The following is a 25,085-nucleotide window of genomic DNA, read 5'->3' as shown; positions in this document are numbered from 1 at the left end:
TTGATTTAGTATGCAAAACCTTGACCGGAATGGAAATTTGTCGTTAAAAAAGAATGCTGTAATCGTGCAGTCATCTCTAAATAATCACCAGTATCATAAAAACCATTGATTATATTTTCATTCGGTCACGGTTTTTTTCATCCATGGGTATACACCTTTCAGATAATATATAGTTTTATATATCAAACTAGATTTAAATGCTCAAAACCTTGACCGGAATGAAAATTTTACACTCAAAATTTACAAATTTTATTAATGCGCTCAGGTATCGCTCAGGTAAAGAAGCCGTACTACAGGAAGGTGTGAACAACACATGTAATAAAAACATATATGTACTACATGAACTCGTATACGTAGATAATCTTACATCTGCTTTTGTAAACATCATTTTAAAAAGAAACAATCTATACGCGAAATTAAGATAAAGAAATTGTTATTGGTTCTTTATTCTTTTAAAAAGTTATTATATAATTTATTAAAAATAAATATCAACGATGCTTTTATCACAGTAAGTAGAACAGTACCAAAGCTAAAATTGAATTAAAAGCTGCTTGTCCATGGAAGCCGTGATGATGATTTAATTGTTTACATTAAAGTGATTTAGGATGTATCAAAACTATTTATATAATTATATGTAAAAACTGCTTGTCCGTGTAAGCCGTGATAATTAGGATCGGATGATGATTTTAATTGTTTACATCAAAGTGAGTAAGAATGTACAAGAGCTAAATACATAGAAGCAGCTTGTCCATGGAAGCTGTGATATATAAAATTGAAGGATAATTAAAAAGGATTCCGAAATCGGTATGTCGCCATCACAGATATTCGATAAATTAAATGCCGCTAAAAGAGTTCCAAGTGGTGAATACATCCGAATACATCGGGGTGATGAACGCTCGCGACGTCAAACAAGTGAAAAACATTTTAACTAGTGTTAAAAGTGCAAAGCAGTTGACAAAAGACGAAAGGACTAAGTGCGGTTTTATGCAATTTTTGCCCCCAAAAATCAAAGTTTTAGAAAGAGCTTTTAAAATAAGGTGAAAGATAGTTAAAATCATATTGGAAATAAAGGTGTAAAAGGTTATCACCACAGTGACGTCACAATGTAGAAATGACGTCATGAATATTGCATTATTTTGATAAATTGATGTTTTGTAGCAAAATATGGGTGTTTTCCGATGGTTTTTCGACTGGGAAACATCGAGCGCAGGCTTGCTCAAGTACCATATTTTAGTATAATGTGTATAACCATCTGAGGAAAAACATATGTTAAAATCGCACTTGAGCAGACCTGCGCTCTATACTTCCGAATGCAAAATATAGAGCAAAAATGAGAATATTTTCATTTGTTTTGCAAATTTGTGGGAATTGGGCCATTTAGGTGACGTCATAGATACACAGCGAAAGAGCAATGATGACTAAAATCATTATTATAGTTATAGGCATCCTCTATACAATAATTTGTGAAGATTTTATTTTAATACGATACTATTTAAAAATTGGTTAAAATCGGGGGCAGATATTTGACCATACCGCACATAGTCCTTTATAATTTAGTTTTATTGTCTAAGAATAGTTTGAAACGTAACGATAAAAAATCCGGTAGGAAAAAACCGCGACCGAATGATTGCGACAAGGAAGTTATATCAGCTCCGGATTCCGACGCCGCCCGCCGCGTTAGAACAAGATGATGTTTGCGACGACATTCCCGTTAAAAAATTTTTGACGAACAAACTAAATCATGGAAATGCGATAAAAAATTTGAACATACTCAACCACCTCAGTTCAGATACATCATACGGGTAGAAGTCATTGGGTAACATCTTTTCAAAATAATAATAACGAAATTTGTATTTTAGATAGTCTTAGCAAGAGCAAGAACCAAACAGTAAACACTCCATCTCTTGAAATTCAACTCTCTCTTATTTATGGGCGTAATAAGACTTCTATTCCTATTAAGATTTTAGATTCTCAACAACAAGAAAATGGCTATGATTGTGGATTATTTGCAATTGCTAACCTTGTAGAATTTTGTTTTAACCCTGATAATTCATTTCAAACTAAAACCTCTTTTAAATCAGAAAGTATAAGGAGCCATCTTGTAGAATGTTTAGAAAATGGATTATTTATGCAATTTCCGCCAAATTCATCACAAACTCCTGACATTACAGTTTTAAAACATAAGATTTTAACAATTAATTGCTGTTGTTCTTGTAGATTTCCAGATTTGGGTGGATGAAATGGTAGGCTGTGATTTTAAATTAGGGAAAAAGCTTTGTAATGTTTGGAAACATTCAAAATGTGCAGATGTAAATAATGATGTACAGATTGGCTATGTATTGACCATTGTCGTGATTAAATTTGCGTTGTTCTATTGAAATTCGTTGTTTTAATAAACTCCCTATGTTTTTATTACTTGTGTTGTTCACACCTTTTTGTAGTACGGCTTCTTTACCTGAGTGCATCTAATAAGATTTGTAAATTTTGAGTGTAAAATTTTCATTCCGGTCAAGGTTTTGAGCATTTAAATCCAGTTTGATATATAAAACTATATATTGTCTGAAAGGTGTATACCTATGGATGAAAAAAATCTTGACCGAATGGAAATATAATCAATGGTTTTTATGATACTGGTGATTATTTAGAGATGACTGCACGATTACAGCATTCTTTTTTAACGACAAATTTCCATTCCGGTCAAGGTTTTGCATACTTAATCAAAAGATATCGATTTAATTTTTTTACATTTTATAGGCCTGGTCGTTGTGATTAAAAAAATCGTTTCCGAATGAAAAAATATTAAAAACGTTTTGAGATATTAGGTGTTTTATGAAGTCGACTTCGTCACTCCGGCAGCTAATTTTTGCGATCATAGCTCATTCCGGTCAAGGTTTTATGTATCAAACATGTACCTATCAAATAAGTTTTTACAGATTTCGATAGCCCTATATCCACAGATTAAAAAACTGAAAACTGAATGGTGATAGCTTATACCTAACACAAGTTATCGACCTTTTTATACATGTCACTACGTCTATTCCGTCGCCATTCCGGCGATTAGTCCTCACCCCGCGGAATGGAGACACATTTTAAAACAATTAAACAATAAAATGCTTTTTTTTGGTGTTTCATCCGGGATATGAATGTAGCGACATTGCAGGAAAAATACATAACCCGCGTTAACATCTTTATTTAACTAATTAATAAACTGATTATGAGAAAGTTAGTAAAATTCACTAAATTACTGTTAATGTACAAATGTACGTTAATGTACGTTAGCTAAAAGAAACAGCCAAATCCTCTCCTGTGAGACTTTGAGTCTGGCATCGTCATGATTATTTCGTGCAGTCCGGGATTTTACTAAGGTCGCTGTATGTTCAGTCCAATCGATAAACAGGGCGTGTCAATTTCAGTCCTGTCACTCTCAGCCGCTGTAGATTTCGACTAATCGATAAATAGGGCGTGTAGATTTCAGTCTGGCTGTTTCGATAGAGCTATGAATTAACTTTGTATAAGTTTCCGTAAGAAATAGAGGAAATTATGCTTTGGTAGATATAAATATTTTAGTTTAAACTCAACTTGTATCTAGGCCAAGTTATAATAAGTAAAATTGGTGTATACAATTTAAATGGTATTTAATTTCATTGAAATGAAATGATCGCCCGAATAAAAAATGGGTCCTTCTAACAACAATCACAATGACCGTTTCAGAATGTGTGGATACCGTTTGATTTATGTCCTTACATATTTCAAATATATCATTTCAATAATGAATATATTAATGACTATATTATTTATTTATTACATTTTTAATAAATGTGGCATATTCTAAATACCGACATACCGCATATATATGTAACACTGCCGGTATAAGGCAAAAATTACGGCATGAGCGATTTGACTGCATAAACGCTATTGCGGACTGAAAAATAATGTATTAATCTAATAAAAATAAATTGCATGCGAAATGTTTTATCTTGACCTCTTAAAATGACTGACCACCGTAAATCATCGAATGGGTCCGCATGTCAGAAATATCGTTATTTCAATGCACCCGTGAAAAAGCATTTATAGCTGATTTCACGCAATTATTGTTGCATAAATTGAACAAGGTGTATTTAGTTACGTACGTTTGAACACATTCTTAAATTTACCATTGTGAATTGTTGACATTTGATTGAAGATATTTGATATGCCAAAAATGACGTCATAATTGCACTAGCTATGCGATACCTTAAAAATAGTTTTTAAAAAAAAAACACTAACATTTTCATTAATTTTCTCATTAATATAAATTTTTAAACATAAGACAATCAAAGCCTAATCAATAATTTTTATAATCACGCGAAATAGGCCTAGTTGTTTTTCAAGACCGACAGAGCCTTAAGAATTTGATAAAATTTTGGTTGGGATCAAGTGTATCATTGTACAATATTATTCATTTGAAAATTTAATATATGTATTCAACAAGCTTTAAAGGGTAAATTTTCTTAAAATACGTTTTCAGTCGTTTACGAATGGGGCATTTTATTCTGTTCAATAGTGTTGTAAAGCATTATCTGTCAAAAACGGCATTTCCTCTTTACTGTAAAAGTGATTATTTACGTTGTTGGTTAACTATGCGTTTTATATAGTAGAACACTACGCATAGGTATTAAATACGCAGATACATTTTTAACCACACGTAAGTTGCGACTTTTCTACCATTCATGCGGTATTATTTTACATGGTTTAAAGCTTACTGCGTAACTACATGTTGTGTAAATTCCCCCCACATGTAAATAACTTTTACACTATTAAGATCCATAAATGATTGCTTTACCTTTATATCTTATAGAAAAAAAAAAAAAGTTAAAGAAATGAAATGTACATGAAGCCATGCACTCCTATTCAAAACAAAACACAAACAATTTTCCTGTTATTTATCTTTAAATTTATTTAATGTCTTAAATATTGTATAAAAATCATCAGAATGTAAATAGGAGTACCATATACATGAATATACAAAATAGATTTAGAAAACTCAGTATACTATATCACTGATATGAATGATATGCATCTTGTATAAAAATATTCTCGCACACATTACACAAAGTGGTCCATATGAATGGGAATGTACATAAAATGATATGCTTCTTGTATACCAATACTCTCACAAACCTTTATGCAAAAAATGGAATGCATTGCTACAAAGCACTCAGTAAAATCACAACTTCGTGAAATATAAAAGTAATCACAACTTCGTGAAATATGAAATTATATGGAAAGATTGAAAGTACATGAAAAATATACTCTTTTTTCTTCTGTTCTTGTATAAAGCTATAAATCAATGATTTCATATTTTCCTATAGAATAAAATCTGTTATAACTGAGGGCTAGGAAGTCTTCCTTAACAAACGTTGAGTCAAACTGAATAAATAAGTTTGTGATACATTTGATGATCTTAGTTTTTTTCCCAATGCCATTATATATATCATATGTTCACAAATTAAGCCTTTCTTTGAGTTCTTTATGATGAAAATGTACAAAATACAAAAAGATTAACATACCTCAATTTTGATAAAAAAAATTAATGGCACAATGAATAAAAATATGTTCACTACCACACAAAAAAATGATGCTAAAGTATGTATTAAAATACATGTCTTTACAACCAATTTAGGTAGCTAAATTGCCAAAACATGAAAAATTATGAAATATAACAGTCAAAATTTGTACAGTCTATAAAAGTTGATCTAAAAGTGTACATTGCATAGTTTGGCTTTATTGGTCATTTGAAGCATCAGAATAAGTTCTGCTGCAAGATTTGTCCAATGTTTCAAAATTTATGCAGAAAGCAAACAGAAAGTAACATCATGATTGTGATCATACTGAATGTCAACATTCCGGCACCGTTAATCTGGCCTGTGGAGTCAGGAGTGGGGACATTAGAGGACTGAAGTTCTATTTGGGTGCTTCCACTTCCTTCAGCATTGGATCCCATACACTGGTAATAGCCAAAATCAGCATTGGTAACGCTTTTGATGGTAAGTTTTATTCGGACTTTGTCAGATGCTCCCTCAATGTATGTTGTTTCGTAGTTCCCACCAGTCGTGATAGGTTGACCATTTTTAGACCATGCGACCTGCTGTGAAGAGGGGATTGGATAACCTTCAAATTCACACATCAAGTCTTTACGATATCCAACTTTCTGTTGTACTGGATTTTGAACAGCACGGGCAATTGGTTTAAACTGCACCACTACTGAAACAACACGTGAAGCTTTCCCTTTCTCATTCTGTGCTGTACACTTGTAAGATCCACGATACTCTGGTTTTGCTTTTCCAAGATCCAAAACATAGTCTCTATGTTCTCTACCTCCAGTTGGTAGCAAACCTCCAGCAAGTTTTTCCCATTTCACAATTGGAAAGGGTCTTCCAGTGGCATTGCATTTCAATGATACAGGATCACCAACTTTAACAGTCATATCACTGTCTGTTTCAAGATCTGCTATTTGAGGTGCTGTAACAACTTTCAAGGTACGCACATCTTTAGCATATTTCTGGACACCAATGGGCACCCGACAGTAGTATTTCATTTCATCTGTTAGTTGTACGTTTTGTATTTTCAATCTCCATTGAAGCGCGGAGGGAACATCAATTTGATATTTGAAAGGGTCTTTGGAATCCGGACCATTGGAAATGGAAATCAAAGGAGCTCCGGGCTGCATAGGTATACCGACCCATTCCACATCTTTGTCGGGTGGTTTGTTTTCAACTTTGCAAGTTAGGTAAGCGTCGCTGTTTTTGGTCACCGTCATTATTTTCTCGAACGGTAAAAATTTTGTAGGAGGACTGGTTTCGTCGATTTTGACATCTGGATCATTGCCAAACACTTGTAGAATCACACACATAAAAACTATAAGCCCCTTCATGGTTGAGGTTTCTTACAGTCAATACATCGTAAATTGTTTGAAAACACAAAATATGTCCGCTGACTAATTTTGCTTCCGGACTCGCAAAATGCGCATGCCCAGGGTATTTCAAATGAGTTGTTAGTTCAAACGTGGTTAATTCGCATTTTAAAATCTGGATTGCCTTTACACTTTTGATAAAAAAAATTCGATTTTTTTTGTTTGTTAAAAGATTGATCATTTGACATGCCAATTTTAAATGATATTTTTGAGACTCTACTCCAGATTATATATACATCCTACATGTATGTTTACCGAGAATTTACGTTAAACACTGATGTGTTCAACGTTATAGGAACTGTTTATCCATGCTTAAACTAAATAAAAAGATAAAACAAATAAGCTGGAAAAGATTTAATACTGGTATATTGAACCTATGTAAATAAAAACAGGACACGAGCCTTGTTTACATGACAAAGACTCGTGAGCCCTGTATTTTGTTTATAACTCAAATTTTATTTGATTATTAGAAATGCTTTACTGAAGCATTGTAAACAATAGAAATAGAAAAATAAAATTTGACCCAAATCGTGACCATGCCCCTTTAAGGCACAAAGTTAGTCTACTGAATAATAAAGGTGTATTAGGCGTATATATTAAAATGAAATACATGACAGCTGTCTTGAAATGTAAGCGATAGTTAGGTTTGCATGGGTCGAAAACATGAAGATGGCTCGGCTTGCCCTCTGCGGCTCTGCCACGTCTCCTTACCGTCCGGCCCAAACTTGATATAGCTAATATTTTGAGACAGTATCTCACGCACACCACATTATCTCATGCATGCTCATGGTATCATCTCAACACATCATTTATCAAATTTTAAGTATGACACATGTAACATTTAGGGGGTTAGTGTCCCCTTCTAGAAGAAATAAAAACCTTGTGTGCGCTAAAAGTTTATGATCTCGTGCACTTCTACTTATTTCCCGTGTGCACTACTTTTCTTCGGTGCACTACTTGTTTTCTTGTGCACACGACATATTATCACATCATTCTCATGATGTCACCCCTATACACCACCATCTTCTCGATACATGCACCAGCAATCAAATTAAAAGTATTATAACAGTTATTTAGAGGTTAAGCGGGTTTCAGGGGTTTAGTGTCTCATCGATAAAAAAAAATATTATACTTTGGCATAGTTGCTGTACTTTAAATAAGTTCACTACAGTATCAAAGGAAGACATGCATATATATTTAGTATTTGTTGCAATTTATTTATAAGGAATAAGGAATCACTTTTTAAGTATTAAAGGTGATAATTTCGGTCGGGGTCGTGGTTAAACCCAGTTAACCTTAAAGAATGATTCCTTATTACTTATATTTATATATTTTCCAATTTCTACACTTTAAAAAACAACATTTTAAAACCACTAATTGTAGGGTATCGGGTTCGTTCGCCTATCTACCTGTTCGCTCGAGTCCGTTCCGTTCGCTCTAATTATCGTTTGCGCCTTGTTTTTTGATAAACCACATCATAAGTTATTTAATTTAATTTTAACTTAAAAATTGTAAACTTTTATTAATTATTCGTGTATTTTATGTTTTCTTTCATAAAAAAAAAACGTAATTGGTATAATTGTAAAAACATGTAAAAATGATGCTGGTTTCAAGCGAAATATACACCGATTGCGTAGTCAAAAGCCAGACAAATCCTGTTGATTTCAAAGAGCCATGATTGAGTGGCCTACAATGAAACAGACAGGCCTACGTCACTTTGCCGTTTGACTCAACTACCCAAAGTCCAAGCTCTTGTTAAAATGGTTATACGGAGATTTCATAATTATAATTTTGTTGTATTATGAGGTGAAATTTACAATAATTACAAAATAATAACAGAAAAATATTTAATGTAGTAACATTAAAAAAATTAAATAAATCAATTCACAAGTTTTTGTATCGATATCATGTCACCGTCAGTCAATTGGTGATTATTATATAAAAAAGGGAAAGGGTGGTATTGTTTTCATTAATAAATCTCTTCATAATGTTTAAATTGATCAGAATACAAAAATATATAAATACATTATTAAAACCTATATATAAATAAGGCAAACGGACCAAGGGCGAACGGCGTCAAGGGTGAACGTAAACTAGAGCGGACGGCGTCAAGGGCGAACGTAAACTAGAGCGGACAGCGTCAAGGGCGAACGTTAACTAGAGTGGACGGCGTCAAGGGCGAACGTAAACTAGAGCGGACGGCGTCAAGGGCGAACGTAAACTAGAGCGGACAGCGTCAAGGGCGAACGTAAACTAGAGCGGACGGCGTCAAGGGCGAACGTAAACTAGAGCAGACGGCGTCAAGGGCGAACGTAAACAAGAGCGGACAGCGTCAAGGGCGAACGTAAACTAGAGTGGACGGCGTCAAGGGCGAACGTAAACTAGAGCGGACGGCGTCAAGGGCGAACGTAAACTAGAGCGGACGGCGTCAAGGGCGAACGTAAACTAGAGCGGACAGCGTCAAGGGCGAACGCGTTGAAGGGCAAACGAACAGCCAATCGTTATAAATGTAGTATTACTACGCAGCGAGGCCAATACCGTTTTTCTGTTATGCTATAAGACACACCCATTTTGTGTCCCTCATCCTTTATGAAATTAATATTGGGCTATAGCCTTTAAAATTGATTCGTAATAATATCACAGAAAAAGACAGTTGAAAATGTAAATATAATTTTTAGATGCCAATAGAATAACTATTCCCTGGGACAGACTCTAACTTACAGACAAGAAATTCAAAAACAAAGAGAGATATTCAAATCTTTGATATTTCTTTATTTATGATGATGAATTCGTGAGAGTTCAAAATTATACACATATTACAAATTTCATTGCACTATAATTCAATGCCCATCTTCCAGTGATAAGATAGTTTATCTGGTGTTTAGCTGACCAGGGGTGGCAAACAGACCCCCTCCCTGTTTACTCGCTGCTCTGGATGGAGCCAGTCCAAGAAGTTTCTGGACATTCTGCAAGGAACACAGTAACTTGAATTAGCAGAAAATCAGATTATTCATATAAAATAAAAGTAACTTAATAGCAGAAAAATCAATTTATAAATGCAGTGCGAAAAAGTAAATAAGCAGAAAATTAATTTATTAATAAGTAACTTAACAATCATTGTTTTAATAATTAAATGTAACTTAGCAGAAAATCAAATTATTAATAAGTAAATTTGATATTTAATTCAGATACTGATAAATTACATATACCTGCTATGGATACAAATTTTAAATAGTTCTTGAGGATAAGTTTTTAAGATTACATTTCATAAAGATGCAATCATAGCCACACTCACCTGTCTGATTGACATAGTGCACAGGATATACAAGAAGATGAATGAGCAATCGGAGTAATCATCTCCGCCTAAGTTCCGATGGGAAATTCCTTGCAGTAGACTTATTGGAACAAAGGGCATTTTGGCTACCACTCGACCATCAAATCTGTAAATAACATTCAAGTACTCATAACATTTTTAAATAGAGTCTAGAACATTTAATTTTTCATGTTGAATGATAAAATGAGAACAAACTTGAATTAAACATTATTTTACGACCATGTCCATCAATTTGAAAGAAAATCAAATAATTGTTTTGAATGATGACACATTGTAAAACCCAACCGAATCAATTGAAAACAAAACAATATTTCAGACACCAAAGTAAAAGTGACAAATAAATAAAAGAACATAATCTTGTTAAGTAGTAAAAATGGTAAATGATAAGTTAAAAGGGTAATAAGTAAGTAAGTACTTACATTGAGTTAAACATACTAAGTAGAGCTGTAAATGCAAATCCAATAGCAAACATGGACTTCATTTTTACCTGAAAAAATATATTGGTACATCAGTATTTCAAATCAATTTTCCAATTCCAAATTCACTTCATCAATTTAGACACTGTTGTGTGATACATGACCAACTTTATCTTTTAAGTGAGACTTACAAAGGAAAGATCCCTGTTGTGATTTTTCAACCTCTCCTCCTGACGTTCTAAAATATTTCAGAATGTTAAAGAAAACAAAGATATGGTGCAGTAATAATTTGCAATCACGTTTCAAATACAATTTTTTGTTCTGACTTAAGTTTCTTCTTTGCACTCTTAAGAAGTACATTGTATATTAAATGATGGACCCGGTTTTTAGAGTCATCCAGCTTCTACAGTACAAATTGCATACCTAGTTTTTTCTTCTGACTTCTGTCTGATGATTCTCCCCCTTCTTTTTTCTTTTCCACTGAAATGAATTATATTAAAGTATTTGTTAAAAAAATCAATATTCACATTTATCTTAATTAACTTACAAATTTAATTTTATATATATAATCATATTATAATACACGTATATACGAGGGTTGTCCCAAAATAGCGTAGACAAGTGGCGTTATTCAGTTAATCGAAGACAAAGGAAGATTAAATTTGTGCCACAAAGGGTTCAAGAAATTTGCATTCAAATAATGTTTTAAAATTAAATATTGTTTGAGAGAAAATTAGTGAAATGAAAGCATGTTAGATCAGAAATTCGACATGCGGCGCAATGTCAAAAACAAAAAGTTCAAATCAACATAATGATTCAAAATGAAAATTGCGAGGAAAAAAGCTTTTCGAATGAAAAAATTCAAATAAAACATACTTTTATATTTGATAATAATTATATTATTTACTCAGAAAATGTTTTGGCTATAACAAAACTTATTAATATTTTATAGCGCGTTTTGTGACAAGTTAAAAAGTTAACTCGTAAAAAAATGACAATGTCAGCGTTTAAGGCGGCGCAGCAGTAACTGATAGAATTTTGTAAAGACCATGAAATAAATCCTAAGCGGCTTTGGAAGTAAATGAAATTAACAAAATCGATTAGAAATGCGTTTTGTGAATAAGTAGTTAAACAACATTAAACATATTTGAACAAGTATGATGACAATAAGTGGGAAAAAGAAACACCGAACGATATCAATTAATGGACGTCAAAATGCTGAACGACACATTTCGGCAAGACGGACGTTAAACAACAGGTAATAAAGGGCAAATTTGGAGCCGACAGATCGTTTGTACTAACAAATATTTTAAAAAAACCCAACTAGAACTATATGTTGAATGCGCACTCAGGTTACATGTTCAAAGATAATATTTTTTTCTAAGACATTTTCGGAAATAAAACGTTAATGTTATCGTAAACGATGTTGAGGGTTTAGCAACAACATAAAACTGGAAATTTTCGACGTCGCATATTGCGCCGCCTGACCAAACTTGTTGTTACTAATTATTCATTTTCTCGAGAAATAAATAAAGTACAGATTTGAACTTTTAAGTATTGTTTGCCAAAGGGTCATTGAAGAAAACATAGAAGTCTAATGAAATTGCAGTGAACAGATTATAAATTGTGTGTCCTGTCTACATTATTTTGGGACAATCCTCGTATTTTAGGGAAATTTATATGTCCCTGATTTATTGAATAATTTCATGTGATAACATGAACTTTGTCCCAATTTTTACACAATGAATACTTTTATATTATATACAAAAACATCAGGAAGGGAGAAAGAATGATGGACCAGACCAGGATTCAAACCCAGGCCACCTAAATCTGTAGTGAGAAGATCTACCCACTGAGCTATCTGGCAATGGTATTTGAACCAGTTTAATCATCAAATTCCTCCCCTTTAATGATATTGCCCTCAAAAATACATCCCAATTAAGGCTTTCTCTCCTGTTTTAAAACATATCAAGCTCAGTGGCTGAATGTAAAGGTGCAGTCAGATGATACAATTCTCCATCAGATTTTTCAATTACATTTTCTCATCCGATTCGCTTTCGACTTAAATCATACCGTGTGACAAACTGAGTCTTAAGTCGAAAGCAAAGTCTGAAGTTGATTGAAAATCTGAAGTGCGTCTGATTTTCAATCAATTCTCTGGTGAAATCGTGACGTCACAATGACTTTTCCCGTACAAAAAATATTGAATAGGTTTTATTAATCAAAAATCAATTGTAAAATCATATCGTGTGACCACCTCAACAATCGACTCCAATCAACTTATCTGAGCAAGTCGATTGAAAATCTGATGGAAAATTGCATCGTGTGCACCTTAACAGGGAGAAATAATGATGGACCAGACTTGTATATTATTGCTCCATTTCTGCTCTACTCAATCTTTTATTAATCACAACGGCATAAAACATTTGCAAAAGCTTAATGATTTACAGACTAATTAATGTTAAACTGCATGCTCATAAGATAATAAGCAGGTTAACATAAAAGTCTTTTTTTTCATACTTACACTTTTTGCTTTGTTTTTCAACCTCTGCCTTTAACTTTTTGTACTTTTCTGTTCGATATACTAGGAGCCATGTTAATCCTTAGGAAATATAGAACATAGTTTAAATAATTTACAAAGGAAGGACATCGCGATAATGATCATAATCCAGGCTTCAACTATATTCAAACGTACTTACGTGTTACTATAGAATCTACAGTACTGTATATTACTTTGGATAGTTTACATTTTTAAAATACACTAAAAATGCGGCATTATATCAACTCTATCAATTTACCTTCTCCAAGAAGGGCCGTGCAGATTGAGATGAAGACAATTAACAGACAATCGGACAGCATTCTGAAAAATATTTCTTATATCCGAATTTTCTCTTCTTAGTGGGTCAATAAAAATTGAATCAAAACGGGTAGTTATTTCCGGATAGTTATTGCTGTCGGGTTCGGTGTCCCGATTTGTTTATAAGATAGGCATTTTTATCAAATTTATGGTCATTTTTATTGCTTTTAGAAATCAAACATCAATCATGCCTGTGAAACAATGTTTGTTTTGAACGATGAACAGAGACGTAGAATTACAGAAACTGGTAAAAGTTACGGTTGTCACGATTGATGGAAATGAGAATCAGGTAACGTTATACCACAGGGGCTTGTGTAGAAAAAAAAAATCGTTAAAAAAGTGGGTACCTCCAGGGACGTATATACTAACGTTAGTATATACGTCCCTGGTACCTCGGAGGAAAAATAAATTATTTTTCCTCCGAGGTATCCACTTTTTTCTACACAAGCCCCTGTGATTATACATGTACAAATGAGTTATCAATAACTGCAAAAGCTTTCTAAAATGCATTGGCAGAGTGTGTCTAATTTCTAGGTATTTCTAGGTATTGTATTTTCTATTTTAGGTTACGGTACCTGTTGTAGGCGATGAACAGATTTCTGTCACTGACATTTATGCCAAAGCTTGTGATCGTCTAGGTAACTTATAAAACATTCACTATACTATTGGTGAAGTTACACATTCAACTTATATTATTCACTTTTATACTGGTTCATGTTATATGTGTGGTAGAGTCAAGTATATGGCATTCCTACTAGCTCTGGCTAGCAGGTCATCTGATTATTCATTTAACATATTTTATTTTTTACTTAGGCCAGGGACGTATATACTTGGTGTATATACAGCACGTCCCTGCTTAGGCCTAGGTCAAGTTACATGTTTTTCCAATTATAAACTATGATCGTACTAGAACGTTACACATTTTATCAATCACAGCGTCATGTTACATGCTAACTCCATGGGTAATTAGATTTTTTGTTTATTATTCAGTGGTGCATGTTACATGCAAATCATTTAATGGTTCATTTGATATGTTTTTAGCATTTTCTGTGTCAATCATGTTACATGTTCAATTAATTAATCACATAATAATTTTAAAATAAAGGTTTTATACACTTTATCATTCTCATGTGCAGTTAAGTGAGTTCCTGGTTAATTTTACTTGTTCATTATTCTCAAGATGATGTTACATGTTTATCATTATTGATATGTTACATGTAATAAATAGATGATAATTAAATACATGTATATCAGTAACTTGATGATGTTATATTTTTATTAATCTGAATCACAGTTTCATGTGGTTGTTGACTTACTAGTTTGAAATACATGTACCTGTGTTTGTCATTCTCTGGGTGGTGTAATAATACAATTTGTGTTGTCCTCAGTTAGGCACCGATTTATAATGCTCAGTGTATTTTATGTTTGATGGGTTCAAATGCTTCAATAGTAATAAGTATTTGGAATTTTTAATTCATAATATACCGGTATATATATGATAAGGTTGCTAATACTTTCTGTTAAAAAAAAGAGGTTCAATTTGCTTAATAATTATAGTTTAATCGTGGATGATGAATCTGAACCCTTAAAAATCTGAGTCTGCAACAACTACATGTAATTGTATATAGTTCTGGCATTCTATACTAGCTGTTATAAAACTTTTAAAAAATTACCTCTTTTGAGGATACCTGAACATTTCATATACCCATATACATGTGCATACATTAAAACATGATCTTTAGTTGATCTTTAAGGATAATCATAATCCAATGGATTATTTAAATACCTGTTACCTATTTTGAACTGTTTCGAAACCTTTATGCTTACATGCAAATAATCAAACAAGTACCGGTATACATAACAACTTGTGTGAAGGAGATAATTCATACATGGCATGATTTTATAACAACTTTTAGACTTTTTATTAAGTAATTAACGCTGATTCTACTTTTTACCTTTTTATCATATATTCAAAATTTTTTCAAACCTGTTTTAAAACAAACAATTTTTATTTGCTCAGGCGAGTAGCATTAGGCTATAATGGTAATGCACCCATGTATATACATGTAATTATCTGCATATATCATTATGAATGAAATACATAAATATAACACTTTGGACTGTGTTAATAGCAAACCCAAGAATATTCATAATTCTAACATATGGATAGGGTTCTTAGAATAAAAATCATTTAATAGATTCTAAACAATTCAGGGCTCCAGAAGACAAGTTCCAAATGGTTTTCATTGTTTTGTGGAGGAGAGACAATCAGAAGGTTAAAGCCTGATACCTTTACACACTCTTCAGCCAAAGGTAGGTTTTAAAACTATTTTGTGCATGAGGGCATTTTCAAAGTTGTCATAATCATAAACTTAAAGATAGAATGATATGTAAAGTGTTAAATTATAGTTGAAATTTTAATATTATTATTAATTCAAATGCCTAATTCTATGGAAACCTGATTTAATTTTATTCCTCTTCCTCCTTGAAGAAGTATCTCTCAGGAAATGGTGCTTCAATGGAAGAATAGAAGCCAATATGATAAAAGATGATCCAGCAGCTTGTCATCTTGTCTATCTGGAGGCAAAAGCTGCCATAGAAAAGGGTAAGTCAATGATTTACATGTACATATTTCTTAATCAAATCTTGTGTTGTTAGCAAGATTTCAGCCCAGTATGTCATATAATTATTGTTCATATTATGTACATGTATATGTGTCCATGTATGTACCAAGCCTAAATATAAGATTAAAATAAGTTTTAGGTTTCGCAAAACCCCTTTTATGTCAAAGACATTGCTTATAAATGAAAAATGGCATTGGATGTATGTGTGCAGTATGCACTAGTTACATGTTTTTCTGTATTACACAAGAACTATATCAAAGGTGATTAGTAATCTGTTAGTAATTGAAATTACAACAGGGAATTTTAAGATACTATTAAGTATTCACTGATACTAAAAGAATTTTTAACCGGATTTTCCAATGGAAAAATCATTTAAATGGTGAAAATGGTAGGCGGGCGGGTGACTGCCAGAAGGGTACCCTTATTGTACGGATTAATCCTCCTACAGTTTTCAAGATAGGAAGTTGTTCTTTTGCAGATCAATTGTACATATACCAGAGGTGTGCATATTGCTAGGATTTTGATTTCTGATACTATATGAAAAAAATACCTGCTGTTGAACTTGGTCATTTTCTTGCAGAATATTGCATATAGGGTACCACTATTGTACGGATAACTCCTCCTACAGTTTTCAAGATTAGAAATTGTTCTTTTGCAGATTAATTGTACCTATATTAGAGGTGTGCATATTGCTAGGATTTTGATTTCTGGTAATTTTTAAAAAAAAAATACAGTTAATACCAGCTATTGAACTTAGTTATTATTTGGCAAAACTATTGCTTATAGAGTACCCTTATTCTCTGGATAGGTAGTGTTCATCAATTCAGAGTTGACAAATTGATTATGGATACTGTTCACACCAAAGGAAAGCCGGTTTGCTGTCACATTAACATCTTTTCTCTTGTTAGCTTAAAAAAAAATTCATCATTTCACAAATCCAGGAATTGATAAAATTTATGAAAATTTAATTTTGTAGGATTGCTATCTGTTACCAATGAACAAAGAGAAAAACTTGAAGGTAAAAAAAAAAATCTACAAAATATCTGCTTAACCTCCCTTCCCCTTTTCCACTGATTTTATTTTTGGCATAAAAGTATAACTGAAATTTAAAGATATGTACATTCTTACATATGTGTCTTATTTTCAGAATATGAAGATCCTGCCTTTAAACTTGAAAAAGATTACATCCTGTTAGCACAAACTTTAGAGGGATATTTTTCTGTTCTAATTCAAAACTGCATAATAACTGACCAAGAACCAATTGAGTCTACACTGCAGGTATGCATACATGTATATTTAATTGTGTGATCAGACCAAAAAAAAATCTTGTTGCCTGTTATAAAAGACCCACCCACTGTTATAATTGTGCTTTTAATCATTGTGTATTGTTCCAGCCTGGTTATTTATGCACTTTACAAACTGAATACCTGCACTTTAAATCTTTGATTTTAGATGACTTTGCTAATAAACCTAGTCATTAACATTTTTGCATGTAATTAATTAAAGTACTGCCTGGAAGTAATAAGAAAACACACAGAGAAGATGTTTATTCATCTTATAAATATTTCTGTCATGTGGTATACATGCAAGATTGATAAGAAAGAACATGTTAAATATTGTTTGAACAGATACATACTTAGCGCATACCTATTACCAGTATTTTCAACCAAGCACACAGAACAGCTTTATGGAACTCATAGATATTTTTAATATACATATAAACTACTTTTTTCATAAAAGGAACATGCAAGTTATTGTAATGGCCAAAATACAAGTTCTGGAAACTTTTTGTAGATTATACAACAATTTACAAAACGATACTATGAATTGGTTTTTAATACAGAACTCCTACCCTGGGTCAGTTCGAGTCTCAATGGAGGGAATAATATTACACACAGGTAAGTGTAGTCATCCAAACACTGTAATATTATACTCTGATAAGTGTAGTCATCATAACACGGTAACATTATACACTGATATAAAGTGTAGTCATTATAACACAGTTATGTTACACACAGGTAAGTGTAGTCATCCAAACTCAGTAATATTACACAGATAAGTGTAGTCATCATAACACTTTAATGTTACACAGGTAAGTGTAGTCATCTTAACACTGTAATACTGTATTACGCACAGGTGAGTGTAGTCATCCTAACACTTTTTAAAATGTTACACACAGGTAAGTGTAGTCATCCTAACACTGTAATATTACACACAGGTAAGTGTAGTCATCCTAACAATGTAATGATACACACAGGTAAATGTAGTCATCCTAACACTGTAATATTACACACAGGTAAGTGTAGTCATCTTAACACTGTAATACTGTATTACTCACAGGTAAGTGTAGTCTTCCTAACACTGTAATATTACACACAGGTAAGTGTAGTCAACATAACACTGTAATATTATACACAGGTAAGTGAAGTCATCCAAACACTGTACATAATATTACACACAGGTAGGTGTAGTCATCATAACACTGTAATATTACACACAGGTAAATGTAGTCATCCTAACACTTCAGCCACTTACAAAAAATTACATGTACTAACTAAAGGTATTTAGATGGGCATAATCCAGTTCAGAAGATCTTTCTTTGCACTTTTTGAAAATTTTTAATGATTTTTAGTTCTTGTTTGCATTGATTTGACCATAGAATCACCGTCTTGGCTACAGTGGGTATTGTCCATGTTGTCGGGAGATTAAACAGCGTCTTATCCTTGCAAGAACAATCTTAGTACATTAACTGGTTTCACAAAAGGTGAATGTCATCCTAATAACCTAAGCGAGGGCATTCCGGGTCCATTATGCGTCAAAATTACAACCCACTGGGCTGTTTGAACGTCAATTTCTTTATATCTCCAAAATAAGAAAGCCTGCACGTAGTTTCATATACATGTATATAAATAAGTGTCAAAACTATAGTGCAGAGCAGGCACGTAGCATCGTTTTTAAAAGGGGGGGGGGGGAGGGCAGACTCTTCCCCCTAAAAATCTTGACAACAAAAAAAGTTATTTTACAAAATTCTGAAAATCCTAATCCGTTTTTTTTTTGGGGGGGGGGGGGTGGCAAGTACAATATATCTTTAATTTAAATTTCACTGTTTATTTCCTTATTTTCAATTAATTTTTTTTATTTTTTACATGGTGCAATAAAAGTGGGGGAGGGGGCAACTCCATGTTAATTCAATTTTTTGTATGTAAATCTAAGAAAAAAGTGTGTGTGTGGGGGGGGGGTCCCCCTGCCCTTCCCTGATGCTGCGTGCCTGCAGAGTACTCACACTGCACATTTCGACCGATTTGTTCTTCGGAATGGCAGATGTTTGCCGTATGCCAAAGAATTGCAAATGTAGTCAAACATTTGTATTAAACAACACTTTTTTGCAATTTGAATCGTAATTCATTACATGATGAAGCAGAAAGGTCTTGGTGATTAAACGTCTCATTGAGAATCTTCATACACAAATTTTGAGACGTGTATATCTATACGATTTTATGCATTTTCATCTTTCAATGGCCGTGTGATGTGACACCACACTGTAACTTCGAGTTCATGTTTCACAAAGCAAGTTGCATGTGAGTGAACCTCCCCAAAGGTCGAATGGCATGTACTTTCATTTTTCTCTTTAGTAAGAATCAAAATGCACCCCCTCTCCGGGGTTATTTATGTGATATGTGCTTGTCAATGCGTGAACATTGGTTTTGTAGGTCTTACAGTATTTAGGATTATTTATATTTTAGAGAAATGCTCAAGGACGTTTAAGTGGACACGTTTAAAAAAGTGGACTGTTCATAACAAGTTGTCTCGGGTTGCATTTCTTCATGTTAGTCCCAGTGGTGAAGAGCAAACGGTCGTGGTAGAAACACACCAGTGTGACTATTTATTGTCAGCCATCATCCAAATAGTGAAAGAACTTCAGGTTAGGATCCCAAAGGTCTTGTCGGATAGTTATAAACTTTATCTGTTTATATGATAGTTAAATTTATATATGAAATATGTTATTAATGAATTGATATGTAAAAATATGTTTGAATATTAGTACGCGACTCTTCTTTTTTAGAATGCATTCTTTTATAGATATCATTTGAATATGTTGATACAACTTTGTATTTTAATGAAAAATATTTATTGTTTCATCGACAGGTGGTGAATCCTTCAGAGTCTTTCTTTTACTCTTCCATGATATCAACCAACGAAGAGGGATCTACATCATACGAAAATGTTCTGTATCGTGGCCCGTGTGATGGTGTAGATGATGAAGGCCGGTGAAAACAACAAAAAGAAAACTGTGATATGTATATACAAATTGTACTTTAATATTAGTAGATGAATTCAATACTACAAGACGGGTCATTTATGCCAAAGATGGCGTTTACACTTTATAGTTCGGGTGTGTGAAACTGAGCAAATATTTGTTATATCTGTATGTTTACATGTACATCTACTGAACATTTTCTCTATATTTTCTGACGAAATCCAATCATATTACTGCGTATTATCATACGCATTTCTTATAGCTTTTAAACTGCATTTAAACGAATTAATAAGCAATATTAGGTTCATTAATTTAAAAACATGAAATCAAATATTTACATTAATATTATAACGTGAAATAATTTAATATCATAAAATAAAATATTCACAATTTTAAAATGTGTTGCCGGTATTTTATACTCCCAGGATTGACTACACGTGGACGCTTTGGTAGTCGATGGAAACTCCAGCTGCAGTGAGAACACGAACGCCACGGGCTGACGTCAAACTTCATAATATTTTTAAAATTCTCCACCCGTCCTGTGTGATACTTAGAACAATGTGTCTTTCTACATGAACTTTCATTCCATGTAAATAAATTTTCTGTTTGGGTTAACAATAGGAAAGGGAGTTTCTGCCAAGAAAATGTTAGCGACATAAAACAGTCCAACTTCCGTATTATAATCAAAAGAGTATTACATATTATAATCAAAAGAGTATTACATATTATAATCAAAAGAGTATTACATGTGTTCAGGCTAAACGCAACATACTATAGAAGGAAGAAATGGTTAGAAAGTAATTTTTTTAAAAACCGGTAAGATTTAAAGTATTTGTAATCGAATTATTCGTCTCTTTCTGTTTTTTAGTTCCATCCAGTGAGTTGTCGTTTTGTAAGCAATTTTGAATTGCAAAACTTCCATCAAAATAATCCAAATTAGTACTTATCAAAATGCGAAACGGACAGAAAATGTTATGTTTTATAATATAAAACTTTATTTTATTATTAAATATAACAATATATGTGTACAAATTAGTATTCAGTCTTGGGTTTTTTTTTCATTAATATTTTATTTCTTCCAAATGGAGATTTTGACATTATATATAAAATCAGCAAACATCATTCAGATCTTACATCAATGAAAACAAAGGTAAGAGTGAAAATTGAAAGAGGATATGGTTATACATTTTATTGCCAAAAAAAATTGTGTTCCAGTAATCCACCATTTAATACAAAAATACGAAAAAAAATGCAAAATTCAGTTATCTGCATTTATTAAGAGTATGTCTACAAGAAAACCATGCAAAAGGTGGTGGGAGCAAGGTTCTCTGATCAACTTCATATTTTGTGTGTAACAGTGTGCATCTATATGAAATAATTTGCCACAAATTTTTTTTGATGTGGTCAGTCTACACTTGGTTCTGCAGCAATGTTACTAAAAATAGCATTTTGACCCTTTTAAGAATAAAATTTTGCATAATTCACAAAATTATTGTTAAGAATTCTGAGTTTAGTTTAAATATAAATTCAAAAAGGCATTTAGAGTTAACACTAACAAGATACACTTGTGTAAATCATTTTGTGAGAATTTCCAAATATTTTTTTCTGTTAAGTGTAGATAGGTCACGAATCTGGCATGTTTCCAACTTTTTGTAAAATTGTAAAAATATACATTATTTAAATGCTTAAAAGTCAGAAAAAGGCTCTTTAAATTCACTAACTCTGTTTCTAGTTATAAAAGGACGACATTTATCTTTACAATATATCAAAAATATGTCTTTGGACTCTCAATAATATTGCAAATATATTGTCTTAAAGTTGGACATTTTTCTACTTTTAAAACTCTCCAGAATCTGTAGTTTAGCGTTAGCTTTACATTGTCACATGGGATATTTTTGTTAATTTATTACTTTTTAGTCCTTGTGAGTCCAAAGATGGATTTTATATATTGTAACAATACATCAGATAGTTTCTCATTAACTCAAAATTTTAAAAAATAATGCGCCACTTTCTGAGAAATTCTTTCTGGAAAAACGACAAAAATGTATAATTATCATTTCTTGGCATCCTGCCAACATTTACACCTTTAGGACTTCATCGTTCTATTCATTCTTGAGACTTGCTGCCACAGCTTTTTTCCATATTTGCATGGTTTTCTCGTAGACATACTCTTAACAATAAATGACTTTTTTGATATCTATTGTAACTCTCTGGGTTTTCACGTCGAAGAAGAATTTATAAGGAGCTCCTAAAAACAGGGCTGTAAACACCCAAAACCATTTCTCGCTCATCCACCACGGGACATCCCTCTCGGTGTCCCACCAAAGGAGCATTTCTGTGTCGTGATCATAAGGGTCGATCTTGACTCTTATGACTCGAGGACACAATGGATGCATCTGCCTAGGTGGACCAACAAAGCTCTCTAATTTACTAAGATATTTCAATTTTGTTTCTGTGTCGCCACAAAAAATTGAAAACCTTATAGTCAGGAGAACTGGGTTGTCGGTGTTTAGTTGCTCCTCAAGCCGCTCTAATTGGCTTGGGTCGGTGACGTCTTCACATCGTCGGTATATAAAACGCTCCTCCGTAACTTTCTTATCGTATAAAGTATTAACATCTAGAAATTCGTAGTCGGTGCTGGTAAAGACGAGATACGGGTTTTCCATCATAAGCGTTGTAATGACTGATTTACAATTCGGTGTTGTTTTCTTCCACGAATCTGATTCGATATGATAGCAAACGCTGTTCAGTTGTTTTACAAAGTAATTAAAATAAGCATAACCTCCAATAAAAATAGTCATGAGAAGGAAAAAGATAACTTCGTTTATTCTTTCAGTTTTATTGCAATGATTATATGTTGTCCAAGACATGATGAAAAGGATCAAACGTATGCCGAAAGAAGAAAATACCACTTGATAGAATACTTTCGAAGGATCGAAGAGTTCTCCTCTTCTGGGTTGTTCAAATAAAATGGTTCCATCGGAATTGACAGGTTCTATGGATGTGTCTTCTGGATCAATAAATGAATATATCCAGTTTATAATGCTTGAAATATACATTCCGCAAAACCCACCAGAAATATACAGGAATCCGACTATAGAATTCACATATTGGAAAGTTTCACAATCCATGGCTGTCTTAACTCTGCGGTTTACTTCAGTCACGTACAAAACTTTTCTGGTCTTCCGTAATTTAATATGCCGTGGTCGTTAGACCAAATCAAAAATACGTACCAAATTAAAAAACGCAATGATTCTGAATAGAGGCGGCGAAGCTTTCATTATCATTTTTATATTATTTGGAAAGATTTTTAATTAAGACTATTTAATAGAACAGAGGACAATTTGTATTTACAGGAAAGCCCCCCCCCCCCAAAAAAAAAATTTAGATATCCACAACGAATATGGACTCAGTTGCACATGGTCAATGTTTAGTTGGTAATTAAGCTTTATTTTGGAGTGGGACAAGATCCAGGCAAATGTAAAAAAAAAAATTGGTAGAAGCGAATAAATTATATTTTGACAGCAACACCCCACCCCCCTCCAATTTTTAACCTCGATCGTAACATGATGATTGTCTCCCTTATCAAAATGGCTTACAAAAGATTTTTAAAGAGCAGCAACTATAATATTTGAATTACGTTCCGATTAAAATGTCAGCTAATTTGGTCTAGAAGATGTTACCGCACATTAAATGAAAAATTTTGGACGGGTAAACTTTACAGTTGATGGACGGAATATCAAACACGAATGCAAACTTAAGGTGGTATGGGACACTTCCATGTTGTGACGTATTGTTTATCGAAATAAACAATAAAATAAAGTGTAATTATATAAGTAGTTTCTTTCCAAAAATGGTCACCTAACTCCGTAGCGCAGTGGGTTAGAGGGTTTACTACGAAATAAAAGATAAAAAAAGAGGGTTTCTACGAACCTGTAAGTCATGAGTTCGAATCCCGCTGGGGGTTTTACAATTTTTACCTTTTTAAATATTTTTAAAAACAAAATTTGCGTGTCTAGAAACATTAAAGACCAACTTCAATGAACTTCGATATCTCGAACCCTCGGATATCTCGAAGTTTTTACTCAGTCCCGCCAAGTTCGAGATACCGAAGTTTAACTGTAGCACAAGCTGTTATACAGCCCAGTCATTTTTAAAAGCCCGCTGAAAAAATAACGTGATGTTATTCATGTATTACCAAAAGCATTGGTTTATTTGAATGTGTGGTTGTATTTCATTACGGTAATTAAACTTGGTTTTTTAAATGGTTGGCTTTAAACGTAAGCCAAAGTCACCTTCAGTCGCAACTCCCTGGTGCCTAGTTTGGTCATTTCTAGCTCTTTTGCATGAGACGGTGAACTACTAGTTTGTATCCATCAATGATTGTAGTATTTTAATTAAACACAAGTCATAAATGCAAGACAAGAGCAACAATGTTAATAAAAATTATAGATATTTGAGCGGGGGGGGGGGGGCGATCTGGTGAGAAAAAAAAACCTGATTGGCATCCATGAAACTGAATTGTAGCTGCAGGTCTGTATATAGCTCCCAGTCTAAAAGATTATTCGGATGGACGGTCATCCATTCTGAAAATTGCAAAATTCTCTCTGGATTTCGTATGAAAATTACACATATTTCTCTGGA

At 33.0% G+C, this 25,085-nt stretch overlaps 4 protein-coding genes across 4 annotated transcripts; 1 reads left to right on the top strand and 3 right to left on the bottom strand.

Annotated features, from left to right (window-relative positions):
• Positions 1–4,910: 4,910 nt before the first annotated feature.
• Positions 4,911–7,012, bottom strand: LOC128156497 (lachesin-like). The gene has a single exon (XM_052818668.1). The coding sequence runs from the start codon at positions 6,911–6,913 to the stop codon at positions 5,819–5,821; it is 1,095 nt and encodes a 364-aa protein (XP_052674628.1). The 5' UTR covers positions 6,914–7,012; the 3' UTR covers positions 4,911–5,818.
• A 2,691-nt stretch (positions 7,013–9,703) lies between these two features.
• Positions 9,704–13,648, bottom strand: LOC128191901 (calcium load-activated calcium channel-like). The gene is made up of 7 exons (XM_052864268.1): positions 13,501–13,648; positions 13,227–13,304; positions 11,126–11,182; positions 10,894–10,940; positions 10,706–10,773; positions 10,248–10,392; positions 9,704–9,918 (listed from the first exon to the last, which is right to left on the bottom strand). The coding sequence occupies exons 1-7, from the start codon at positions 13,559–13,561 to the stop codon at positions 9,823–9,825; spliced, it is 552 nt and encodes a 183-aa protein (XP_052720228.1). The 5' UTR covers positions 13,562–13,648; the 3' UTR covers positions 9,704–9,822.
• A 13-nt stretch (positions 13,649–13,661) lies between these two features.
• On the top strand, positions 13,662–20,830 carry LOC128191900 (uncharacterized). The gene is made up of 9 exons (XM_052864267.1): positions 13,662–13,848; positions 14,125–14,197; positions 15,774–15,872; positions 16,051–16,164; positions 17,160–17,201; positions 17,331–17,461; positions 18,027–18,081; positions 19,927–20,105; positions 20,330–20,830. The coding sequence occupies exons 1-9, from the start codon at positions 13,777–13,779 to the stop codon at positions 20,453–20,455; spliced, it is 891 nt and encodes a 296-aa protein (XP_052720227.1). The 5' UTR covers positions 13,662–13,776; the 3' UTR covers positions 20,456–20,830.
• Positions 20,831–21,531: 701 nt separating this feature from the next.
• LOC128191899 (uncharacterized) lies at positions 21,532–23,613 on the bottom strand. Its single transcript, XM_052864265.1, has one exon. The coding sequence runs from the start codon at positions 23,570–23,572 to the stop codon at positions 22,613–22,615; it is 960 nt and encodes a 319-aa protein (XP_052720225.1). The 5' UTR covers positions 23,573–23,613; the 3' UTR covers positions 21,532–22,612.
• Positions 23,614–25,085: the final 1,472 nt, after the last annotated feature.

The sequence above is a fragment of the Crassostrea angulata genome, chromosome 7, assembly GCF_025612915.1.
Source record: "Crassostrea angulata isolate pt1a10 chromosome 7, ASM2561291v2, whole genome shotgun sequence".
NCBI lineage: Eukaryota > Metazoa > Mollusca > Bivalvia > Ostreida > Ostreidae > Magallana > Magallana angulata.
Note: the sequence above shows the minus strand (reverse complement) of the source record. Positions and strands in the feature narration are given on the sequence as shown.